The sequence below is a fragment of the Mastacembelus armatus genome, chromosome 21 (genome assembly GCF_900324485.2).
Source record: "Mastacembelus armatus chromosome 21, fMasArm1.2, whole genome shotgun sequence".
In the NCBI taxonomy this organism is placed as follows: domain Eukaryota; kingdom Metazoa; phylum Chordata; class Actinopteri; order Synbranchiformes; family Mastacembelidae; genus Mastacembelus; species Mastacembelus armatus.
Window position 1 is genome coordinate 17,122,730 of NC_046653.1, and position 25,032 is coordinate 17,147,761.

Genomic DNA, 25,032 nt, shown 5'->3' on the forward strand with positions numbered 1-25,032 from the left:
CACACACACTCACACACACACACACACACACACACACACACACACACACCACGCCCCCTCCTGTCGGGAACACCCTGAACGTAGGTTTCTGCCTTCAGACGGTGCCGAGGCGCACCGACAGACTCACGCACGGTGCCTGATCTGATCCCCGGGCTGACTCTGCTCTCCAGCCGTGCTGCTCCTCCCCGCTGTCCGCAGCCACCAGGTAAGACACCGCCGCTCAGCGAGTCCACCGGCAGCACTCCGGGACACCAAGCAGCGCCGCGTTTCCTCTGGCATATGGCACATTTGGTCAGTCGCTGCCGCTTGCTTCCAGTTGACGCTGTTTTATTTGTGGCTTTTCCTTGTTTGGGAGGGGTGGGAGTCCGTCTGTCCACCGTCGCGTCCTCGGAGGATTAATCACGCATTAGTGGGACCAGACCAAAGTTAGACGCGTTTGGGTGCAGGTGCAATGCAGCAAAAAGCTCATTTTCTGGTTTCATATCGCCTCCGCTCGTTTCGACGCAACATCTAACCTGCGGTCCGCTCAGGTGAATGTAATAAGCCATTGAGAATATGTTGCATGAATTAATTATGAAACATAAAAACATGGAGGACAGAAGTTAGGAGAAACAGTAGTCTGGGCTTGGTGACAAGGAGGACCAGGAGAAACCACTCTGATGTTCTTGTATGTCAGCGCCTCATGGCTGAGAATCAGTGATGACCTTGTGGTGGTTTCACCTGGAGTTGTCAGGATGTCCCAGAGCTGTTTAGGGATGACTGGTGTTACGGAAAACAGAAACACAGTTTAGAGTCTCAGGATGCTGCCAGGTCTCTGCGGGGTTGGTTCGGTATCTGGCCCGGTGTTCAGCAGGTGCACCAGGGCTGGGGGAGGTGTTAGGAACCTGGTGCTGACCTCAGTACATTTCAGTGGTGGGTTTTACCTCAGGCGTTTGCTGCTCCAACTCACAGTAGCCACATCTTTGATCTGAGGTGTGAGATCCAGTTTAAAATAAAAGAAATGAGAAGCCAGAAGTCCTGATGGCAGCTTTGAGTCCGGGATCTTGGAACACAGGATGCCTGTAGAATAAACACATTATATTAGTTTTTCCAATTAGTTCAGTTTTTTCTCCATCAGGATTATGACTCATACTGCTGACTTAATATTGATTTGATTATTGGTTTGGTCTGTAGTATGTTCATGCTCCGAGTGAAAACTGAGTGTTTTGTTCCACCAATAATCTAAAACTGAAACCAAAATCTTTCCTTTGAATATTTAATCAATCAACAAATAGTTTCTGCTCTGAAGTCATGACTACCCATGAATGGAAAATGTGACTTCAGTGCTTATATGAACTCATCACTGGACAAGATGTGAAAGATTTAGAATTTAAACACATTATTAAAGAGATAAATCCTCACTTTCGAGAAGCTGAAATAAGTAAATGGCTTTTTTTACTTGATGATGGACGTCAAGGACTGCACAGTTGTTCACCATCTTTGGAAATGCTGTACTTCTTCACTCTCTTGCTAAATTAAACGAGAAGATCAGTGTCTCTCTTGGCTGGGTCCAATATTCTGTTCTGTTCTAACTTCCAGTAACAAAGTCATTAAGTCTAATTGTTAATCATTGAATTGTTCGTTTTTAATTGTTCCTTTTAAATGTTTGATTATCACAATCATGGTCAGTTAATTAACTGTTAAACAGATTCATCAGCTACTTGATTCACCACCCAAGTTCATATATTATTCACAGTTATTCTGATGTTTTGAAAGTCAGATTGAGGAAAAGGAAAGGATTTACCTCTCAGGTCCAAGTATGCACGTTAATACACCATCATGCTTTAGTCTGATTTACTTATTTGGCATTAAGGCTGTGCAGTTTAGCAGCCAGTGAAGTACAAAGTCCAGTTCGGCTGTCCACACAGGGTATTAGGTGGGGTGGCAGCTGGCCAAAGTGGCTACGTACAGTGGCACAGTAGCCACAGATAATATTTAGCAGCCATCAGTCTTTAGCCTGGCTGGAAAACATGAGTCTAACACTGGAAACAGCTGTGAATTAAAACAGTCTGTTGTACTAATTAGTCATTATTTCTATTCTGAAGCCACATTAAAGTATTAACATTCTTCAGGGTTTACATTACAGTATGAGCAAAGAAGAGCAATATTTTAACATCCCAAGCAATTTTTCATTTCTGCCTTTTATCCACGACTGACAGGCTTTTGCTGTGTGAGATATCCTGCCATAGTGATGCTTCCTTAAATTGGTTCATTTGGCTCCTATAAGCAATAGTTGCTGTGTCTGCTGAGGCTGTTTTATCACTGTCACAGGGAGAATGTCTCCCTGATGATAACTGAGCTTTTGTACCGCTCACTCATAAAAGGCAAGAAGGGGAATGAATGGATGAATAAAGGAGGAGAAAAGCCAGGGATTCCCTGATTTCTCTGCACGCAGGCAGCAGAGCTCATCCAGCGGAGCAGAAAGAAGCCCTGGGGAGTGCAGTCACACAGCATTAGAAGTCTCTGTCTCCAAGATCTGGCAAGGCAGAAGTGTGTGTGTGTGTGTGTGTGTGTGTGTGTGTGTGTGTGTGTGTGTGTGTGTGTGTGTGTGTGTGTGTGCGCGTGTGTGTGTGCGTGCGTGTGTGTGTGCGTGCGTGCGTGTGTGTGTGTGCGTGTGCGTGTGTGCGTGCGCGCGTGTGTATATGTGTGCATACATTCACACTTTCATGCATTATCATAGCAGCCGTTTCTGTGTCAGCCTGTAGCTCATTTTGCCAGAACTGTTCTCAGCCTTACGAAACCAAAACACTGGTACTCAGTTAAGACCAGAGAACAGCGGGACCTTTTAGTGTACTGCACATACCAAAATAATTGTATATAGGGTAGAATCGTTTCCACTAAGACAGAACTGAGCTACAAACTGGGTCTAACTGCAATAACAGCACGCTGCAGCTAAAACACTGTGGTGGTTTTCGCCTCTGATTAGCTTGTGTTTTCGCTTGTGTTTGATGTTGCCAGTCACAGCACTATAAAATATTTTATCTGAGGTTTGGCATCCAGCTGTCGAAAGATAAAAGGGCTAAGACTTCTCTCTGAGAAGATGGTAAAAGACATGATGAAGCCTCTGATCAGGAACCAGAGGTGCTGACAGGAAGGTTTGAGGTTTGCATAAATAATTCTATCACATTAGGGCTGGAATTAATGCTTAATTTTTAAGCAAATTCATTCACTTTGGTTTTGATTAATCAGTTTATTATTCATGTCAGAAAATCTGCATTCTGTCAAAGTATAAAATCATAGAATCATTTATTAAACTGATTGTGGTAGAAACAAGCACAGAGATGCAGAGAAAGGCAGTAAATCCTGACAAACAAAGCTAAAAAAACACATACTGTTGATATACTGCACCTCCCCCCTTAGGCATTTTAAGTATTTTCTAGGTTCTATGGCAAAATAATCAGACTGAAGACATGTAAAGTGACAGCACTGCACTAATTTTCCAGTCAGCCTAAAAACTTGAAACCCCTTCTCTTAACTTCGCTGCTTCTGTAATTACTGCTCTCTGCCTCTATGGCCCAGTGCTGTTGGCATGTTCTTTGTTTCTCACACACATAAATCCTTTTCTTCACCATCCACTCCCTTGTATGCACAATGAGCAAACAGGACAAGTGTTAGGGAGATGCACATATTGTCTGCCTTCAAAACGTGAGTCACACAGAATAGTAGCTTATTAAACCTACCATAATTTCTGGGAGCTTCTGTGTGATTATGTTCAGATTAACCCTGAGCTGCTGTAACAAAGCTCATCTGTGCTGCTGCAGTGAAAAACACCTGATCTTTGTAGTGCCGTGATGTGCGGGGTTTCCCTGCCTCCCTCCCACTCACTGATTCGTCTCATATCTACAGCTCTCCGGCGCATGCTGTGTGCCCGTTTGGTATGCAGCCTATAGCGCCATGCGCCCTGGAGATAACACCTCGTCTCCGTTCAGTCACGGCCTGGACGAAGCAATAAGTGGCAGCCTGTCCATGCACCAACCCTGCAGATGTGGGAGGGGTAGAAAAAAAAAAAAACATTTCAAAAGTAGAAATGTAATTTGGAGGCAGTGCTGAGAGGAATGACTCAGTTGAGTAATAGATCGCTGGTCAGAAAGTGATACCTCTGTGTTGCCTTCCCTGAACCTATAATGTGGATGGACACATGGCTCTGTGGGCACATTGTGCTGCTGATGTTGAAGTGCAGCACTGAGGGGGACGGAGGGCTGCAGTGGGATGATAGGACACTTACCTAGAAATCAGAGGGATGGGCAGAGATACGTGCAGGCTCAAATAAACCCTCGCCTTCGGAATTACCTCATTATTTTATTGTTTCCCAGTACCAGTACCTGGACCAGGGTGTGCTCTGTGGAAAACTAAGCACAGCAGAGTGAACATCAAACAAAACATTATGTTCATAGCAAGTCATGCACATCATGAGGTTAAATCAATAAACATATTTGAATAGATTAAAGTCGCATGTTCTTCATCAAACCAAGCCGCCTTTATCAATACAAAGTAAGAAGTCACCTGCTTTATGATGTCATGACAGGTGGAGACCAACAGGTGAAGGATTTTAATATACAGCTTCTGTATCCTGTACATTTTAGTCATGTAATCTTGAGCATTAATCATTAGTCTCAGCACAAATTCCTTTTAAACCTCACCCATGTTTGTTGCAAAGGACAAAGTCCATATCGAAATGTCTGTATTCACTGTGTTAGTTGATACAGCTGAGACACAATCTCTGCACATGGGAGTCAGGCTTTGCTTTTTTACTTTGACTTGCTCTATGTGTTTGTGTTTTATTCTCCATATTTCCTGCAGCCTTCTTGTTTTCTTCACATAAGCCAAACCACATGGGGAGTTCATTCATTTGAGAACCTGCAACTCTGTTTTGTTTTCTCTGGTAGTGGAGTTAAACTGTGTAGCTGCTGGTAAGAACCATCTGGAGCCTCTTTTAACGATGTCTAGTGTTGAGTTTTCATGCATCTGTTGCTTTTGATGTGATTTACCCCTCACAGTCAGTGCTGCTGGTGAAGGTTGTCGCACATTGCAATGCATATACAGGATATAACTATCTAATAAAAACTTGTATGTATATATATATATATCTATATATAGTATATGTATAGCTTATGTGTTGGTGGGTTGTGAAAATCATCTTCCAGGATCTCACTTGCTGTTGAACATATGGACCAAACAAGTTGTTGTTTTTTTCAGAAAAATGTGTTTTAAGATGTGACACATTTAACCATGTTTATACTGGGCACAGAGTTCATTAGCATTTATATGAATCTGAATCCAACCCACTTGTTGAATCCAAAGCCAAATCCATTATCCTCCTATATTAGAGTCCATCAGTTTTTGTTGCCTCAGACTCCAAACCTCTGTGTGCATCTTTATCAGGCTTTTCCTCTGGAATATTAATTATTTTTTCTGTTTGTTTATTACAAACTGAGAAACATATGATCTGTGAGAAAATATTTCCACATCTTCCAAAATTAACTTAATTGAGTTCTTGACCAGAGTTAAATAAGGAAATCAATCTTCTTCTTCTCTAACACCAGAAATCAGAGGAGAATATTTCCCAAAATGCCAAGCTGTTCTTTTAATTAATGACTTACTGACCTTTACCACCTGCAAGCACGATAGCTTATTAGAAAGTGACAAATCTGTAAATATTTCTTAATGGATTGGCCTAAACACTGGAAAACTAAAAGTTGTTCTAATTTATGGCTTTTAACTGATCTAAAAGACATTAGTAAATGATTTGTTGTTTAATGAAACCATTAGATACAGCTAGGCCTTGGTTCTGTAAAGGGGGCCTCATTAGGAATTGGTACTGAGGAAGCAGCTAATTGAAGAGTCTAAATTGCTGGACATGAGAATTCAGTAATTGTGTCTGGCTGTGCTGAGACACAGATGAGGGTGCCCTTTCTGTCAAAATGCTCTGTGCGCTAGATATTAGTTGCTGTATGCTGATTATTTCACAGATGCAATGGTTCTGAATCATAGCCAGGACTTTTCAAAGGTGTGGGATGCTCGTTGTTTTAGTTTCACGGGTTGAGTATTTGAATGAATGTCACGACAGAAAATGAATGAATGACAGAAAACGACATGACAGAAAACTGTTCTTATTGTCAAAACAATAAGAACAGTCTGAACCTGGAGAATTGAAGGTCCACTTGGTCCGATCTGCCCTGGAGGCTGCTCAGACACCTACAGGATCTGTCCTCTAAACAACGAATCCTATTGTGCACTGAATCCTTAATGTTCCTGATGCACTAAGTTGTAGGGTAATAAAACTGAAATGACACAGAGCAGGTCTTGAAATGAAATCATAATCCATCTCAGCATCCTCTTAGCTTTAAATTACACATGCTGTTCAGTTGTTACACTCTGATTAATGGTGACACTGCTCCAAACACACACACACACTTTCTGCATTAGCTGGGAGTGCTTTAAAAAGTGCAGTAAAATGTGGCAGCTGTTAAAGAGGAATGGAGTGTGATGAAATATTCAGCCATGTTGTTGGGGCTGTTTATAACCTGAACATCTCTTTCTCTCTCTCTCTGTCTCTCTCTCCCTCTATCTCTCTCCCCCCCCCCCCTCTCTCTGTGAAGAAGCAGCAGAGGCCACAACAGCACAACAGAAACTGGGTTAATAAGAGCCAGCTCTGTATAAAACCCCTCATCTCTTGTTTTTTAAATGCTCATAATAACAGCACAGAAATATTAGCTACATCTGTCTGAAAAACAAAACAGTGGGTTGTTTTTGTGAAAGAGTATAAAAGATCAATAATGCACATAAGCCTTTGTTTTTTTTTATCTAAGATTTATTGGATCTTTGGCACCGTTTTTTAAAGATCTGCTAACGGTCAAAGTAAAGTTTAATGTGATTCTCTGCAGCTTGAGATTTCAGAGTCTCTATAGTGTGTGTGTATGTGTGTGTGTGTGTGTGTGTGTTTATCCAACAACAACCAGCCTGCTTCCACTTGAACGGTCTAAGCATAAATAGTGTCAGATCTGTGGCATAGTGAGCAAACTGTGGCTTGAAATCTGAACATACAGTGTTTGTTTAGTTCCTTTCACTCTGCAGACACAGGAAATGCTGATTGTTCTGAGGCGCAAAAGTCACTACTTGTCTTTGGCATTTCTGCAGCCTGGCATACAGGTGCTCTTGTCCAGGAGCTCTTTCTTAATCACATTAAGAAAAAGCTCATCTATAGATGATGCACTAGGAAAACTGCAGACGGGGACAGAAAAGAAGAAGAGTGGGGGAGTTACCGCAGATAAACATTCAGAATTAACCTCAGAGTCGTGAATTTTTGCAGAAGTGTAGGTAGACACACAAGACCTGCATCCAGAGAACGAAGTAGATAATTACGATTTTTATCAAAGGACTGTGCTATTTTAAGAAGATTATTATTGTCTGTAATGTATGATTGTCGTTGGCTTCTAACATCAGCTTCATGCACTGCAGAGCCTTGTACTTGTACAGACAATTGCTCCTCTATGTTGGTCCAAGCCTCCAACTTTAAAAACAATGTGTAAGAAAACCGAACACCAAATGTATCGAACAAATAATTGGCCACATATTAGCGTTGTCATTATGAGCATATTAGGACATCATGTTTTAGCTGACTGATGATGATGAGTGTGACTGTGGTGTGATCAGTCCTGTTATTCTCTGTATTGGATAAAGATTCATAGCGGCAAAATCTGGAAAATCTGATTTGAGTTGCTCTGTCACACTGCACTGGCTTTGGGCTCTCCAGCTCAGGAATTGGTTTGAGGTCATTTTTTTGGTGACATAATTTTAACATACATAACATTAACATTTATAACCAGTATAATGAGTATAATTACAGGCAAACAATTTTCCTTAAAGAAGTCATTAAGATTGTGGATATACTCAGGAAAATAGTAAAATAGCTTTGGGGGTAATAGTGGTCACACAATTATTTTTTGGTGCTTTTGGCTAAAAGTCTGTCTTTTTTATATTCCTCTCACTGTGAGCTTTGTGCTGTGTTTCTAGCTCGATCAAAAACAAAAGCTTTCAAGGTCAGAAAACTGAAGTCACTCCTGTTTTAACTGTTTTGCTCTTTTTCTCCTCAAAGTCCAGATCTGCCTTCATCTCCCTGGTAGTCGTTTTTGTTTTTGTGTCGAGACACACCCAGCACCAAAACACAATCAACCAAAAATCACCCCTTTTCCATCTGTGACTCTGTGTTTTCTCTGCTGGTCTGTTTGGAGGAGTGGCAGCCTTTTCCTGTGCCCACGCTGCCCTTTCCTTTTAATTAGTGAGGGAAATGACATAAACAACCCATCAATGCAAGGACAATAGGAAGCATTCAGATAAGAATGATGCAGGAGAGTTCGGGGAAGGTGAAAGCTGGACAGCAGAAAATGTAAAGACTGCTGCGAGTTTAGGAGACAACAGCTGACGGGGGCTCAGGATAAGGTTTTTAGAGGCACTAACTCCGTCGGTATGTTTTTTCCTATTTTCTGCTCCATTGGGTCCTGTAGGGAACTGTGGAGGCCTGCAGGCTTGATAGGTCATTTACTGACAGCAGCTCCTCAGAGAGCTGTAATGTTCTCTGCCTGTGGCATGTGTGCTTTGTGGCTCTAAGGGCAGCACTATCATTGCTGTGCAGGAATTACCTTGAACAAGGGGAGTGGTCAAACCCAAAGGCTTTTGTGCTAAAAAAAAAAAAAAAAAAAAAAGGTAGTGATGAAAGAAATTTTGAAAGACAAAAACAAAATGACTAAAATTGATATACATTTTTGTGAAAAGACTAAAAACTATTATGGAAAGTGTCATGCTTGACAAAGGTGAGTTATTTATATCTGCGTCTAATTTGACTTCATTACATTTGAGCCAACCAAGTAATTAATGTCTCAGATTGGATTCATATTGACAACCATGATGGGCTGTGTTTACTGACATGCAGCTAGTCCAGAGATGAAGAGGAGGGATGTTGCAGACAGAGGGTGGCTTGATAGGCAATGACATGGAAGCATGTCTGATAGGTCTTCGGGCTGAGAGAGAGGGTCATTAGTGGCGGTGTGGATATGTTATTTTCCCTGGGGTGTTTTTAGTGTTTGTCAAAGAGAGACAATGCAAGACAGACAGTCAGAGGTCACCACTTAAATACCACACAAGCAGGGACACCTGCCAATCTTACAAACACATCATGTGTCAATTAAAGTGCTGTTGCCAATCCTGCATCTCCTCTCAGAGGTCTCTCCAGTCTCCTCCAGTGTGCCATATCTCATCTCCAACTTTCTGTGAAGACGATGGCTGCTTATTGATTCCACCTCGCTGTGAACACAGCACCACGTCCGATCTCAGGAAGTGGATTACATGCATGCAGATGCACAGCTGAGATAACAGGATAAATGTTATTTGCTTCATTTCCTTTAAGTTGAGATAAGATGGGCTACTCGGAAACATTGTGAGATAGAACAACATGCATATAGAGCTTTGTCAGAATAAGCACAGCACTGTTGTAAAAGGCACAGAGCATGAGAAAGATGCTGTGTTTGCCTTCTGCTTTTTTACAGAGCAGTCTGCCTGTTGACTCTGTTGTAGACTCACTACTGGTAAATTTGATGGGGCTGACTCTTTGGGTTTTATGTGCAGAAATTTATCTCAGGAGTTTTCAATTTCATCTCATCCTCTTACTTAAAACACCAATTGAGTTTTATGTCTGCTGCTGTGCTGTAAACATCACTACACCTGTCATCACCGTGATAGTTCCCCCCGGAATTACTCCTTTAAAAAAAAAAAAAAAAAAAAAATTATTTAGTCCAACACTGCCTGGTCCAGTTTCTGCTGATTTTTGTAATTCTTTCTTTTACAAGAGGCAATGGACAAGTAGTGGTTGCTTCTATCCTGATGAGTTACAGATATAGGTGTTGAATAATTGCAATAATGGTGACCTCTTCTCATAGAATATTGACTTGCATGTGTAAAGGCAGGGATCCTAAAGCTCATTTAATATTTTATTTATGCAACAATTAATTTGAGAATGATGAGTTTGCATGAAGATATTACAAGTCAGAACAAAGGCAATAAATATTTGATTGAATTAATGAAGTACCTGAGGTCATAAATAACAGCGCAACATTGATCAGGGCATCCATAATGATCTTTTGGCGGCTTTACTAAAACATAGGGTGTGATTTTAATACAATACAAGACTAATTAAATATTATAGCTCCACTAATGAATATGTATTAACATTAGAGCCAATAACTGTGCATAATATGAAAACCACAGGAACTATAATCAGCTTAGCTCTGCCAAGAGTTTCACTGTATTTCAGGTTTTTGGGGGTTTTACAGCATTTTAGAGGTTTGCAACAAAAAAGACTCATTCAGCACTAAAGAGCTGGTAGCTACAGTTGAATACAGTGGAGCACTTAGCTGCTAAAGAAATAGGCGAAGAAGAAAATACAGATAAAAAGGTTTATTTGTTCATATTTTGGTAGTCAGACACAAGTCCAACTGAATAATCCAACTGATAATGCCCATTGACTGGCATGGTTTCTCAATTGTGATCAACATGAATGTTGATGTGATGAGTGAGGAGTTGGAAACTGGTTAATTAATGGCATGAATGCAGAATATGCAGGTAATTGTGTTCCAGTGTATGTTCTATTTGCTTGTCACTGGCTCGAGCAGCTGTGAAGCGTGTCATTATTGACCTTTGTTAATGAATAATTAATGTTTTCTACATTTAAAGCACGTATGCTGCCGCGTGTGTTTGTGCTGACCACATTACACCCTGTGTTATTTGTCTAAATCTGACAGAAAGCAGTTTCTGGCCGAGTCCAAGTGACCTGCTGTTTAATGGTCACCAGAGACGCTCTGCCATTTGTCATCACTGTCTTCTGCTGTCTGTGTCACATTAATGATTCAAAACCTACAGCATCCTGTGAAACACCACAGGGGGACATAGGTGTTATATATGAAAACAGAGAGAACCTGAAAACCTTTTAGCCTGAAAACCATAATTAACAGACTTGTGCAACTGCTTTTACATGGAGCTGGTTATTTGTATAATTTATTAATGATCTAACCTCACTGCTCTCCTTAACCACGTCTGTAGAGCTTTATGTGGTAGTGTACATGCTAGACAATGTGGCACCGAGGGAAATTATCTTCTAAACCTCATTCTCCCAAGAGAAACAAATAAAAGGTGATGGAGCTGCTGTGTGACTGAGTCACAGTCTCTAAGAGAGAGTCTTTGAGAGACCTAAAGCTGAAGTCAAAGCTGATAAATTTTCAATTCAGGGGGTTGTGGGGGAGGGGCCCACATTTTTGCAAAGAATACACCAGACACTATATAATATTCTCTCACCCTCTTTTATCCCACTTTTCCTCTGTCGCTGAGAGGTTTTGTACGCGCATTAGTGGAGTGAAAAGGTGTGCTACATTCAAAGCTTCTGCACAAAGTAGATATTGCTGCCCTGTTGTTACAGAATGAAGAGTGAAGGAGAAGAAATATAAGCTGAGCAAAGTGCAGGATGTTGAAAAGATGGGGATGTCTGATGTATAGTTGTATGCCAATCAATCAATCTTATCACTTAATTGCAGCAAAATCATGTTGTAGGTAATCCCGGTTGACATTAGGGAAGAAGGAAGGTACATGCTGGACAGATCACCAGTCTATCACATAGAAACAAATACTCACATTCATACCTATCCACAATTAAGAGTCACTGAGTAGCCTAATCTGACATACATGTTTTTGGACTGTGGGAGGAAACCGGAGGACCTTGAGAAAACCCAGGCAAACAGGGAGAACATACAAACTCCACACAGAAAGGCCCCGGTCAGCCTCAGGCTCCAACTCCGAACCTTCTTGCTGTGAGGCAACAGTGTGAACCACTAGTACTGTCAACTTAATTAGTTAGTGAAGTGTTAATTATTTGCTTAAAGAGCTACACAGATAAATATTGTGTTGTGTGCAACTTATTGCACAAAACAAGTCTTGTTCACAGGTAAACCGTTCAGAATGTGCAGAGCTGCAGCATAACTGAACTTTGACTGTCAATACTTTTACTTAAATTACGTTTTCAGTAGAGCGTTGGCCAATAAATGTAGTATTGTTGTTTTAATCACAGGAGCACTGGTGGAGTATGCAGCCGGAGGGGAAAACAAACATTATAAATATCACAAACACATCCTGGGGAAAGACTAAAACAAAGTCTGTTGCTTACTACTTCTCCACCATGTCTGTGGCTCCCAACACACAAGAGTAAATAGCACACTTCATGAAGATTATTTGGAGAGTTGATGAGTGACATTGAGTGACACGAGTCACTTTACAGCAACAGGACACTGTATGTAGGATGACTCATACAGAGTACATGTTCATCATAATAAAGGAACATGTCAGCCAGAGTGACAGTGTGGCTCACCGATGTGTTAATAATAATTTGGAGAGAAAAAGCGACAGCATGTCAGACTTTGGCTAAACAGGAAATACTTAGGATCAATTCTTTGTTGGTTTTGGGGTTTAGAGATGATTTACTGCCACAAAGAAAAATCTCAGCTATCAGCAGGTAGACAGTGTGGTCATGTCTGACAGAGCTGCTATTTGCAGAGCGCTTCTATCCAAAACCAAACATAACCTGATGTTTAAGCACAAACCTGGACCTTTGCATCATGACAGGATGTACTAAAGAAAAACCAGGCATCTTACACTGTTTGTCCCCTTGATACTATTTACATTTGGGAGTTTTCTATCTGGAAGAACAGCCCAGTGTCTCGCTCGATCACCTCAGGGCAGAGATGAAAGCACTGACGGACTGAGGCTGTTTTGTGGCATCGTGCGGCCTTGCTTTCTGACTTGAAATATTTTCTCCAGCATCACTGTTCCTGTGTCCACTGCCGAATACTCAGTAATGACTGTATTTATGTTCATCCCATAGTCATTTCTCATCTGTGCCCATTTTGCTTTTCTGCCAGCTGGAGGCCAGCTGCTCCCAGCACACCTGTGGTCTTTAATTGCTAGATTGATTCTGCTGCCTGTAAGCCCGACCACCTGCAGAAAACACCAGACTAACTGATGGTAAAATGCCACAGAGTTACAAAACACCAAGAAGACCGCAGTGTTGCTTTGCGGCAAGACATCACTCCCTCTCCTGATCCATTACCTGCTTCAACAACATGAATAGTGAATGGTGGAAGCGATTAAAACCTTCTCCACACTGTGTTGAGAGAGGAGCGTGTCACTGAGCTTTTCACTGACCTGCATCATTAGGGCAGTGCTGAGAAGTGAGTGAATCTCCTCTGCCAATGTTATACTCTCTCTCCATGCGTATTTACCCAGGGCAGTGGGAATGTGTGTCATATGTACTCAAGGAGGGCTGCGTCAGGACACCACGCCTACTATTGCACACAACTCAAACTATCACATTGTTAGTCTTGGTCCTCTCACAGCACCACTGTAATATAACAGAAGCTCAAATAAATATCATCCATCCATCCATTATCTACACCCACTTAGTCCTATTTAGGGTCACAGGGATCTGCTGGAGCCTATCCCAGCTCTGTCTGGGTGAAAGGCAGGGGTACACCCTGGACAGGTCACCAGTCCATCACAGCAGATAAATATTAGTTTCATTTTACTAATGTTGTTGACAAAGTATTAGTCATGTGGCCCAGTTTCTTGGCTTCCCGGATCTTACTGTATGTGTAATTATTATCTTTGGCTTCTTTGTTTACAATGACATTTGGTTTAAATCAGATTTGCAGATGTTTCTGTTCTCACTTTAATGAGAAGAAATGGTTCTGATGTTTCTAGCCCAGATTGGTGGTGTGTTACCAGAATATCATTTTATTGTCTCAGTGTTTCATTTGACCTGTTGGACTCCAGTTCAGTAGTGTTTTTAATGCAAGTAAAACAAAATGCATCATTACAATGCTACTCAAGTGTTTTGTGTGTTTGCGTTTGCTCTATGGATTACAGTAATGGCCACCCCCAGACCTTTGGGAATGTGCTGTCCCTTTCATAATAGCACTGTTGCCTCACAGCAAGAAGGTTTCTGATTCAAAACCCAGCTGGGACCTTCCTGTGTGGAGTTTGCATGTTCTCTCTGTGCTTGTGTGGGTTTTCTCTGGTTTCCTCCCACAGTCCAAAAACATGTATGTCAGGTTGATTGGTGACTCTAAATTGCCCATAGGAGTGAGTGTGAGTGTGTGAGGTTGTTTGTCTCTATGTGGCCCTGTGATGGACTGGTGACCTGTCCAGGGTGTACCCCTGCCTTTCACCTGAAAGAGAGCTGGGATAGGCTCCAGCAGATCCCTGTGACCCTGGTTAGGAATAAGCAGGTATAGATAATGGATGGATGGATTAATTTCTTGCCCTCAGCACCAAGGAAGGCATTTCTAAAGGTATTCAACCGTCTCACAAGAAGTTGTGACAGAGTATATGCTCTCTTTAAATGAATAGTTGAATAGGGCACATCCATATTCAGCAGTTTGAGTGCAGTGGTAGCCTATCTCTAAATATTCATTCGTTCCTCTATAGCATTCCCAACTCACATCTAGAGCCACAATACAGCTGCAGTTTAGCTTAACATGCTATAATCGCTGATGTCATGATGGGTCTTTGACTGCAAATGAAGCTGAGAAGATGTGTACCGCTTCATTAGTGCTAATTCATGTAAAGTGAAGGGAAAAGGCGAGAGAAGAAAGGATGAAGATGAAAGAGACGATAATGAATAAGGACTGAAGGAGGCTGGTGTGGGCTTATGGAGATCAACCACTCCATTCAGTTTTTATTTCCCAGCTTCATTTACACAGGCACTGGCAGAATTTTGTCTGTCTCTTTAGTGCCTTACATAAACCTGTATATACTAACTTAGAATATCTGATCTTCATTGTTGATTTTACTATTTGTTTTTTTGTGCAAATCAAGTTAGTCACAGTTTACTTGATCAGGCAATATATTAAGGTGGATGTTGCTGAGGGTGGATGGAGGAAGACAAATTGAATTGGTATCTTCCAGCTTCTGATTGGCTGGACACACCTGATAATCAGGTAATCAGCAGTGAGTAGCACAGGGATAGTTGGAAAACAAGTAGGACAGGGGCCCTTGAGGAGCCTGGACTGGGCACCCCTGGTCTACAGCCATGTTAGCTGCACTGTGAGGCTTTAACTAAACACAGCAGCAGTGCTTTGAACTAAATGCTCCCAATGATTAACATACTGGAAATGTTTTTCATGTCCACCATCTAAGTTTAGCATGTTAACGTTTATTAATTAGTACTGAGCACACGGCATAGCTGGGACTGATGGGACTGTTATTATGCTTGCCAGTCTTCTTCTTTGCCAGTGATAAACTAAATTAAGACTTTTAATTTTCATCTGATGATGGCACAAGCATAAGCTTTAACGGATATCCAATGTTACTGTGTTATATCGTGAGGGAATCACAAATGTGTGTACAAAATTTTATGGCAATTCCTTAAATAGGGTAGTTGTTGACGGATTTCACTAAAACTACAAAGATGAACCTGACGGTGAGAGCCACCCAGGACATTGCCATGTCCTGATTTTCCACCTGCATGAATAAAAATTAAGTGTCTTGGAAACAAAAACATCTGAGTGTAATGTAGCTGTCTGCACTGCTGTGGATGTGCTACATTTTTTATATAAGGACTGTCATGAATTTCAGGGGAAGTTGGAGCTTTGCTAATAGAAAGTGAAAAATGTTGGTGTTGTGCTCTGAATGTCAGGTTTGGAGCCTAATTGGGAGGTTGATAAGCTGCTGCAGAGCTCTCAAATGTCTACTAATTACTTGTGCTTCTCCTTGTAATTCTGCAAATCATTGCCTTGTTTTAATTAATCGTTTTTCCACTGGCTAGAACACATTGCTCATTAACCTGCAGTTTTACCGACAATTCATTTAGAGTTTCTTCTTTAAAGTTATTAATGTCACATGAATTCTATTAAGTTATGTTTTTTTGACCTTGTCTAGGTTTCTCAGGAGTGGTCACATCTTGTCAGCTTTTTCAAGGGACCAAAGACAAGAGAAGGAAACACCGGAGGAGCACTGGGACATTTAGACTATGACTGCACTAAAAGAACAACAGCTCAGTCATCACCAGCACGTCATAGAAACAGAAGGACTTTCCAGCATTATGTAGTTCCCTCTGATTTCCTTCACTCAACATCCTTATTGGCTGTTTTAACTGCCTGGGCATGACTGAGGGACCAATGGAACAGATCATGGGAGATCTGAACCTCTCCTTTCTGCTGGAACATGAGAGAGAATTGATCCTGAAGGTGCTGCAGAAGGATGAGAAACTGAGGAAACGCGAGGAGAAGAGGATTCGGTGAGCACTTTGGTATTTGACTGTTGTTCCTCTCACTCTGATTTTTCTTGATATCCTTGATGTTCCCATGTTTCCGTCCCACAGGAAGCTGAAGAATGAGCTGCTGGAAATCAAACGAAAAGGTTGCCGTCGGCCTCAAGAGCTAGGGGAGCGACAGTGCGCTCGCTGCCTGAAGACCTTGGGGCTGATCTTTGACCGTGGAAATCTCTGCGAGGATTGCCATCTGCGTGTCTGCAATGCCTGTCGTGTTACATTACCCAAAGCGCACCAGTGGAAATGTAACGTTTGTGCCAAGATCTCGTAAGTGTGATGTAGGGACCACAACAATGTCTAAAAATGGGATGGACTCCAGAGGGTTTGGATCAGACGGTTAATGACACTGAATCTGTCTCCATTTGTCTCAGAGGGCCTCAGTGCTGTGATCTTCCACAAGGCTTAAAGGAAAAATCCACCTAAAACCAAAACAACTCACTTCATCATTATTTGTCAGCACTGCTTTATATACCTGAGTATGCAAATAATGTAGACTTAATGTATTCCTTTTGTTTTGTCTGGACTGATGTGATGATGAGCATCTCAGAAAGATGTTACATTGCTTTGACATATCAGCAAATATGTCTTCCAACACCTCTCTAAAACAGTTTTAAGCAAAAGCAAACATTATAAAAAATGATTTATTGCAGGGCTGTTATATCGAACTCCATTAGTTTTAGCCTGGTCTGACTAATAAACTCCTGAATGAGCGTGTTTTCCAGAGAAAAGGAAATTAGCCCTGCTACATTGGAAATGATTAGGAGCTCACCAAAACATTTCTGGTAACCATTAGGGTTTGGTGTCTGTTCTTCAGAATCAATTAGCAGTGGGTTTTAGTCTCACTTTGCGGACTCAATATTCACGCAATAAAAAATGTACTGAAATGACAAAGGTACTGAGCTTTTCACCGCTGTTAGTCTGAATAATTACAATATCAATTACTGATCATATATAACAGTGTTGACTGACCTGATGCTTTTTGATGAGTGTGGTTCAGAGTAAACAGGATGGTGTGTTTGCAGGGAACTGAAGGTGGTGACGGGAGAGTGGTTCCTGGAGGAGCGGTCCAAGCGCTTTGAACAGGCAGTGCTGAGCAGTGATGTGATCAAAGAGACAATCCTGAGCAGCCCAGCCCGTAAACCTAATCCCTAATCTACACAAAATTAAAAAAGCTGTAGTACAAATAATAATAAATACTGTTTAAATAGTATGTGAATTGCAAATAGCAGTAAAGCAGTGTAGTATATATGTTCAGTGTCTTCATGAATGATTGATTTTTGGTTTTTTTTGTTTTGTTTTTTTTTGTCACAAGCCCCAGAGAAAAAATCCACAGAGAACCTAGCAGTCACTTCTGAGTCCGAGACACCGGACACCCCAAGATCCAAAAGAAGTGCGATGGATGGTGTCAAGAGGAAAGGGTAGGTGGTGAACATGGCTCAACATGGCAAATACATAATTATTCTAAATTTAATAGGATTAACTCAGTGAGCGCGTGGCGAGAGTTTACTTCAGCCTTTAGAAGATACTTTAGAAAAGATCAGGTGGATGATCATTTGATTTTTGAGACCCTGAATGGATTTTAAAATACATTTGGCAAAGCAGCACAGCAGTAATTTGATTGTGCTGGCTAACATCACTCCTCATCCTAGCTGTGCACTAATGGTTCCTGAAGGCACCACAGCGTTTCAGACAAAGAGGCCATATAGACAAAAAAGCGGAACAGCTCTGATAAACAACAGATGTCAGTGCTGCTCACTTATTCAAAAAACATTCATTCAGCTACTTTGCTTTCAAAAGCTCAGGGAGATGTAATTATTTTATAAGAGCAGTGCCTGCTGAACAAATCTGTAATTTAGACACACTTCAGTAAAACAAAAATCAAAATAAATACTCATTATTTTTATTGAATATGTGTCTTGTTTGCAGGAATGTGATAATGGAAAATTACAAACTGATCTTTACAGAGTTAAGAAATGTTTTTAAAATGAGATTAAAATCTACAGCCAAGCTATACTTAGGGATAGCATGCATTGAGCTAAATGCTATCATAAAGATGGTAACATACTGACAATGACATTGCTGACACATTGATGTTAGGTCTACTGTTGGCTGTGTTCACTGACTTATCATAGATTGTTTGCTTACTATCCAGGTGAGGCTGATAGTAATCGTATTAATTTTGCAGGTATTATGTCATAAACCAAAATCGGATAAAAAAAACTCTGAGCTACTAAATGTCACAACGATCTATTCCGGTAGTTGAAGCATTTCATTGCCCACATGGTGGTGCTAGATAAAAAAAGGTCTGTAGGATTCATTATGAGTATCATGAATATCTGTAGAATTATTTTGTTTTTTTTTGCAATCTATCCAATAGTTGTTGAAACATTACTCTGTAAGTCGAAGTGGTGGACGAACCACCATTAGCATCCATGCAGCCATGTTTCTAGTTCTCTACCATAATTAGTCAGATTGTCTAAATTTACATTAAATCTCACTGAAATCAATCAGAACGACAACTAGAGTATAGTAGCTCTGCAGGATGAAAACTGTAATAAAGGTGGAGGGAGCAACGAGACACAATGCAAATATTGCAGTAGTGGATATGACAGCATATCTCCAGTAGTAGATAACACACTCCTCCAATGTGTGTGTGCGTGTGTGTGTGCGTGTGCGTGTGCGTGTGTGTGTGTGTAGAAGGATGAAGATAGATAAAAAAGGAGTCCGATCCTACTTGAAGCCAGAGAACGGAGCTGACAACATCACCGTCAATGCTGCTTCAGATGCAGAGGCTCGAAGTGTCCATTCTCCTTCAAGCGCACGTTCAAACAGGTGTCCATCCACTGTGGCAACCATTTCAACATTTCAGCCTCTACTTTGAAAAAGCATTTGTAGTAAGGGCTAAGGCAAGTTAAAAAACAATGTCCTCAGCATCCTCCCATGCAGAGGCATTATATTTACCACAGCTTTGGAAACTGTTTGGAGCTTTATAGATCCTCATTTTAAAAACAAATCATTTAGCAGGTACTGATGACAGATAACGTGGTTTCACAAATCATTTTCACACTTTATATTTGTCTCCACTGTATGAACAAGTGAATACAGACTATTTTCAAAGAACACCTGAAACTATATTTGTCTGAAAACTGAACACTTTGAGCTTCAAGGATGACTGCAATGACTAAAAAAAACAAAAACCAAACAATGAAAGAAAAACAAGTGAAATCGCAGTGACAGCTCAGTTAAATTAAATCTTAATTATGCAGCCTCAGGCAGGTTATTTCCTGTGAGTGTTTCACAATGATCCAGTTCAAGCTGTTTTATGTGTCAGGTGTTAAATACTTGCTGATGGTGCTGAAACACTCTGGTTTTCAGGGTTGGTGCAGTGGCCTTGGAGTCCTCAGGGGTGCCCACGATACCCAACAACCTGCGGCCCCAAACTCCAGACAGATTGTCCACTCTCAGCGACAACCGGAGGGTCAGGGTCAGCAAGTGACACACACGCACACACGCACACACAGCAGCGCAGTGGGGAAAGCCATCCAGATTAAAATGTTATTTTAGCATCTTGGGTGTGTTTATTTGTGTTTGCAAGCAGCCTGACGGAGCAGAGAGCGTTAACAGTTTACACTCCAGTGACAGTGCACCTGAGAAGAAAGCTGTCGGCCATCGGAGGGTGAACTCCGGCACTCCCATTATTTCTGTGTCAAGAGCATCAGTCTCATCAGGTATCTCAATTACAGCCTATACCTCCACTTTCATCCTGTTTCCCCCTCGAGCCTTAAAGCAACATATGACTCCTGTGGTTGTCCCACAAATTCACACCCCAACACATACGTACAGTGTTTGAGTCACAGTTTCGAGATGTGTTAGAGCCAGCTGCATCATATTAAAGGTGACAATATCGACAATCTTGTCAGGGCTGAGAAACACTCAGCTCCAACTCAGACTGTTAAGTATCTCGCAACAGATTTATTCCAAATGATTCCATCCTCCCATCAGATGCAGAAATGATATCTGTACAAATTACTCAACTAACTTTCACACCATTGCTGCTGCTCCCAAATTTGAGTACATGTCCTTTAAGTGTCTTCACTATTAACAGCTGTTAAGATGTGTCAAGATTTTTAAGTGCTTCCGATTGGTATCATGAGCAGGAAATGAGCTGCTGATTGATGACATCCACTCACGTCCACTGATGCATAGAAACTGAAGATTTAACCATTTTGTTTGTAGCATTGTAGTTCCACTTTCAGGATATATTATAACGATCCTTGTACTTTTCTCTGATTTCATTCGTAGGTTTGTACCTGACTATATGGCTGATGCGCTCAGATACTCAGATTCTGCCTGCTGCAGTTTTAGATCCAGTTTCACAGTCTCGCCTACTGAAAGTTCATTTGCACTTCTGTTCAGTATTAATGTTTAGAAGCTACTCAAATGTTGTCTTTCTATTCTTTTCTTGTCTGTGTATGCATTTAAATGATTGCTTCAATATTGTTGAGCATTAGAAAATATCAGTCACATACAGTCAGTTGTGGAGAGCTAGAGGCGGCAGGCAGTTATTAAGTTTGTATAAAGCCTGGAAATGTGGAGAAAAGTTATGGCTGTGTCTAAAGTTCAGAAATATTCCTTCAAGCCCTGAAGCTGACTAAAACCATCTTATTCGTTTACATGTACTCTTCAAAACCAAAAACAGAAGAGAAAAGGTGTGTAAGTGTTTAAAGGATTCAACTGATTCCAGTTGTATCATCATGATTGTTATTTCATGGACACATATTCTCCAAATAGATACTGTGACATTGTGATTTTCCTTTAGTTTCTACCTTTTCTTGCATTGTTTGTTTTGTTTCATTGTTTTTGCCTTCTGCTTTCTCATTTCCTGCAAACAGCATTTTTGAAATTACTTTTTTTTTTTTTTCCTCCTCACTCTTCATCCTCCCCTGCGTCCCTCATCTCCCTCTCTTTAATCACTGCACCAGATCACAGTCGCTCAGAGATGGACCTGTCAGCTCCAGATTCTGAACCCAGTGACGACGGTCTCAGTCTCAGAAGCCGTTCGGTGCCCGGTCTCAACGAAACAGTAAGCAGCTCAGTGTTTCAGTTTCATGCCCATTTTAAATCCATACATCCACCATCCTGTATGTCCACATTAAGCTGAGGGTTGATGAACTCGACAGATGTGGGGCTGAATGTTAATTTCACTTCAGAGCTCACTTCAAAGAGCCTGACAAGCATGTAAAACGGTTGTAGGCTGAGAGCAGGTGGAGGATGTGATGGTCAGTATAGGGCTGTTTTGTCTCTGTGTTTACTGAGTGCTCATTTGCATTTAAAGTGAAAACGAAAACACAAGCACATGGTCGTAATCAGACGGGCACGATTCTAAACATAAAGCTACTCATCCACAAGTTTACTGTAAACCCAATGACACAGTGATTTTGACCACGACAAATGAGTAAACAAATTACCACACACTGTCCTGACTTGTCTGACTGAATTTATGGAAGCTCATCCACCCACGCAGCTACTGTGTGGAAAACTGTGCGATGTACAAATATGCTTTGGCCATATGCCGTCTCCCTTTAGGTTAAATCTGAATTCTGTCATCTGCAGGAGTTTTCTGATGGGGATGCAGACGAAGATATCGATGCACTGATGTCAGCACACAGCAACACTGCCAGACGACGCATCAGCAGCGCAGTGTCAACGGTAACACCCATGTCAAAACTAGCAAATAAAAAGAAAATATCAAAACCAATTCTGGGAAGCCCTGTATGCTCACAAACATGTGTACACACACTCCACATACGCACATGAACGCACCATCACCTGACGCATGAGTCGGAACTGTGTGCTCTAGTGTTGACTGTGCAAACACAGTGGGGACATCTTGCATCACAAACACCTGCAGCAGGCTTCCTAAGCATAAACTCACTTGACTCGTAGTGTGATAATGTATGATCACTGCTTTCAGCTAACTGAATAGTTTGTATGAGAATAATGTAACATTTAACTTTTTACTTGTGTTGATTTTTCCATCATTGGCCTTGAGCAAAATAGACTTGTCCACAAGTTATTTTCCTCTGGATACCTTCCTATCCAGCAACAAAATTACTGCCTGGCAGAAAATTCAGTTATGTTATGGCCTAAATAACTGTCTTGCTTTATGAGTCACACCATGTTCATTGCTTTGTCACTGTGCTGTGTGTGAGTGTGTAATTCGAGATGTGCATACTGTAGGTAAACAGATGAGACAGACGTCATGCCTCTCTGACATTTATTGTCATCTCATTCCTGAGCTGCTGTTGGCAGAGTGAATGGAAGTGGAAGGAGGTGATGAGGGATGTTTTACACATAGTTAAGTCTGTCACTGAACTGGGTGCTAATATCCATGGTCCACTGCTGCATGAGGGCCTTCAGGGTATAATAAAAGCACATCTGAAGTAATATTAGTCCCATTCATTTGATGGCGCCGTTTCCATTATCTGTTGGTGTTTTTCAGGCCTCGGGCAAAACTTTGCTTTTATTATATTAATTCCATTTTAGTAATAATTTAAGCAAGCAACAATTAGAAATTTTGGGATAATTTGCCCTTGAGTCCAGCTGATTCACTAATAACATGTTCATTAATTGTCATGGAAGACTTCTCTCTTACTGACTGTTGCCCTGTGTGTGTGTGTGTGTGTGTGTGCGTGTGTGCGTGCGTGCGTGCGTGCGTGCGTGCGTGCGTGCGTGCGTGTCCAGTGCGTCCATGTTGATATCACAACCGATTCCAGATGAGTTGTAATCTCTGTGGTTTCATCTGATAATCACCATGGTAACCGTGTACAATGTGGTTTCTGTGCTACTGGAGACGAGGGTTTCTGCAGCTCCTCCTTTGGGGGCTGGGGGTCTGTACTCGGGGTCTGCCTCTATCACTGACACGTCCAAGAGCTCAGATCTTTCTCCTTCTCTTCTTCTTCTTTTCCTTGTTTATCTCTGTACGTCTTAAATGAATCATCTGCTAGTCTTCCACACCTGGCTCAGAGAGAAGGTGGGGACACCTCAATGTCCCCGACTCAGATGCTGAGACTGTAAGTCTCCTCTTCCATGTTTGTGCATGTGTTTATATTCATCAGTACGTTAACAAACAGTAAAGCTGTAGCAGCAGAGCACAAATGTTACATACATTCAGTAATATATCGGATTGTTTTCTGAACATACCACTATGTTCCAAATGAACCTGCATGTTCGGTGCATGTTTGTGCTCATCCTTGCCTTTTAAAATCAATTCTGTGTATTTCCATTAAGTTTGAGTTTCCCACATTAAACTTGCATTCACGCTGATTCCCTGCAGGAAATAAATGAGGTAGACCTTCCAATAGAATAAGCAGTGTGGCTCAGTTCTGGCTTTTTGACTTCTGCTCTCCCTGGACAACAATATTATCATCATCAGTGGATTATACTAGTTATATCCTGTCCAGAGCCACAACAGCTGTGTCTGCATGCTTCCCGAGAAATGTTCCAGGCATAATTACCTGCTGTGGTTATAATGGTTTGGAGTCTTTTGTTCATGAGGTTTGCAATATGAGGTGGTTTAAACAGCATTCACACACTTTAGTTTGACTTGGAAGAGTTTTCACTTTTTCATTTGGCAAATTAGAAAACTCAGGAGATGCAGCCCCCAGTTAATATGCTGCTTTATAGATATGTAAAAAGTTAACTTTCTGGATGCAGCTGCCACATAATTAGGAACTTTCTCAGTTCCTACAAATAGTGTGATCTGGAGCTTTTCCTTTATTTAGCTTGTTTCCCTATTTATTATTCAGACTACAATTATATTTTGTGTTCCTTTATTTATTTATTTATTTATTTATTTATTTATTGAGCTAAGAGGATTGTGCTGAATAATTGATCAAATTAATCAATTGAGCTGATCAAATTGATCAGCAATGGCAAATCGTTTTTTAAACACAAAAGTTCTTTCTGTGTTTTTGTGATAGTAAATGAAATTGTTTTGAGTATTGTGGGGTTATTTTTGTGACCTGTACTTACACAGGGAAGCTGAGAGCAGATCGAACACATCTGTCCTTTACCATAATAACCTGATCTAACCAATATGTAACAGGCCACTGAATCGTTTAAGTCCATAGTAGCATATTAACTTCTTGGTGTGCAGTCATGGTGTAATGAATTGCCCCAGATTATCCTGTATTCCATTCATGTTCATAAAAGGCTGCAACAGTTTTATTTACACCATATTTCATCAGCACTGTGTCGTACTTTAAATGCTGCTGTTCCTCATCTTCCCCCTCGTCTCTCCCTGGCTGGGACCTCCTGATGCTCTCTTTTCTTTCCTTACCTCCTCACCTCTGCTTTCTTCCTTTGACCTTCTCCACCTCTCATATCGTCCCCTCTGCTTCTTGTCTTTGCCTAACAGAGCAGTATAAACAGCATGATGAGCATGTACAGTGAGACTGGTGACTATGGCAACGCCAGGGTGAGCGGCGAGATCCTACTGAATATCAGCTACAGCTACAAAACCGGTGCTCTCAATGTCCTGGTGAAGGAGTGTCACAACCTGGCGACGGGAGACGAGAAGAAGCAACGGACGGACGCGTAAGAGTGCACACACACACACACACACACAC

The 25,032-nt window shown here is 41.3% G+C and overlaps 1 protein-coding gene across 4 annotated transcripts in view; it reads left to right on the forward strand.

Moving 5' to 3' along the window:
* Window positions 1-108: 108 nt before the first annotated feature.
* sytl5 (synaptotagmin-like 5) overlaps window positions 109-25,032 on the forward strand; it is a 30,884-nt gene continuing 5,960 nt past the window's right edge. The window contains exons 1-11 of one of the 4 annotated variants that reach the window (XM_026294840.2): window positions 109-205; window positions 16,012-16,369; window positions 16,454-16,669; window positions 17,425-17,537; window positions 17,715-17,820; window positions 19,100-19,234; window positions 19,778-19,886; window positions 19,998-20,130; window positions 21,385-21,485; window positions 22,016-22,111; window positions 24,822-25,000. In XM_026294840.2, the coding sequence (XP_026150625.1) occupies window positions 16,236-16,369; window positions 16,454-16,669; window positions 17,425-17,537; window positions 17,715-17,820; window positions 19,100-19,234; window positions 19,778-19,886; window positions 19,998-20,130; window positions 21,385-21,485; window positions 22,016-22,111; window positions 24,822-25,000 (1,322 nt within the window). In that variant the 5' untranslated portion in view covers window positions 109-205; window positions 16,012-16,235. The remainder of the gene's footprint in view (window positions 206-16,011; window positions 16,370-16,453; window positions 16,670-17,424; window positions 17,538-17,714; window positions 17,821-19,099; window positions 19,235-19,777; window positions 19,887-19,997; window positions 20,131-21,384; window positions 21,486-22,015; window positions 22,112-24,821; window positions 25,001-25,032) is intronic. The other 3 variants (XM_026294841.2, XM_026294843.2, XM_026294842.2) reach the window with 3 other exon arrangements.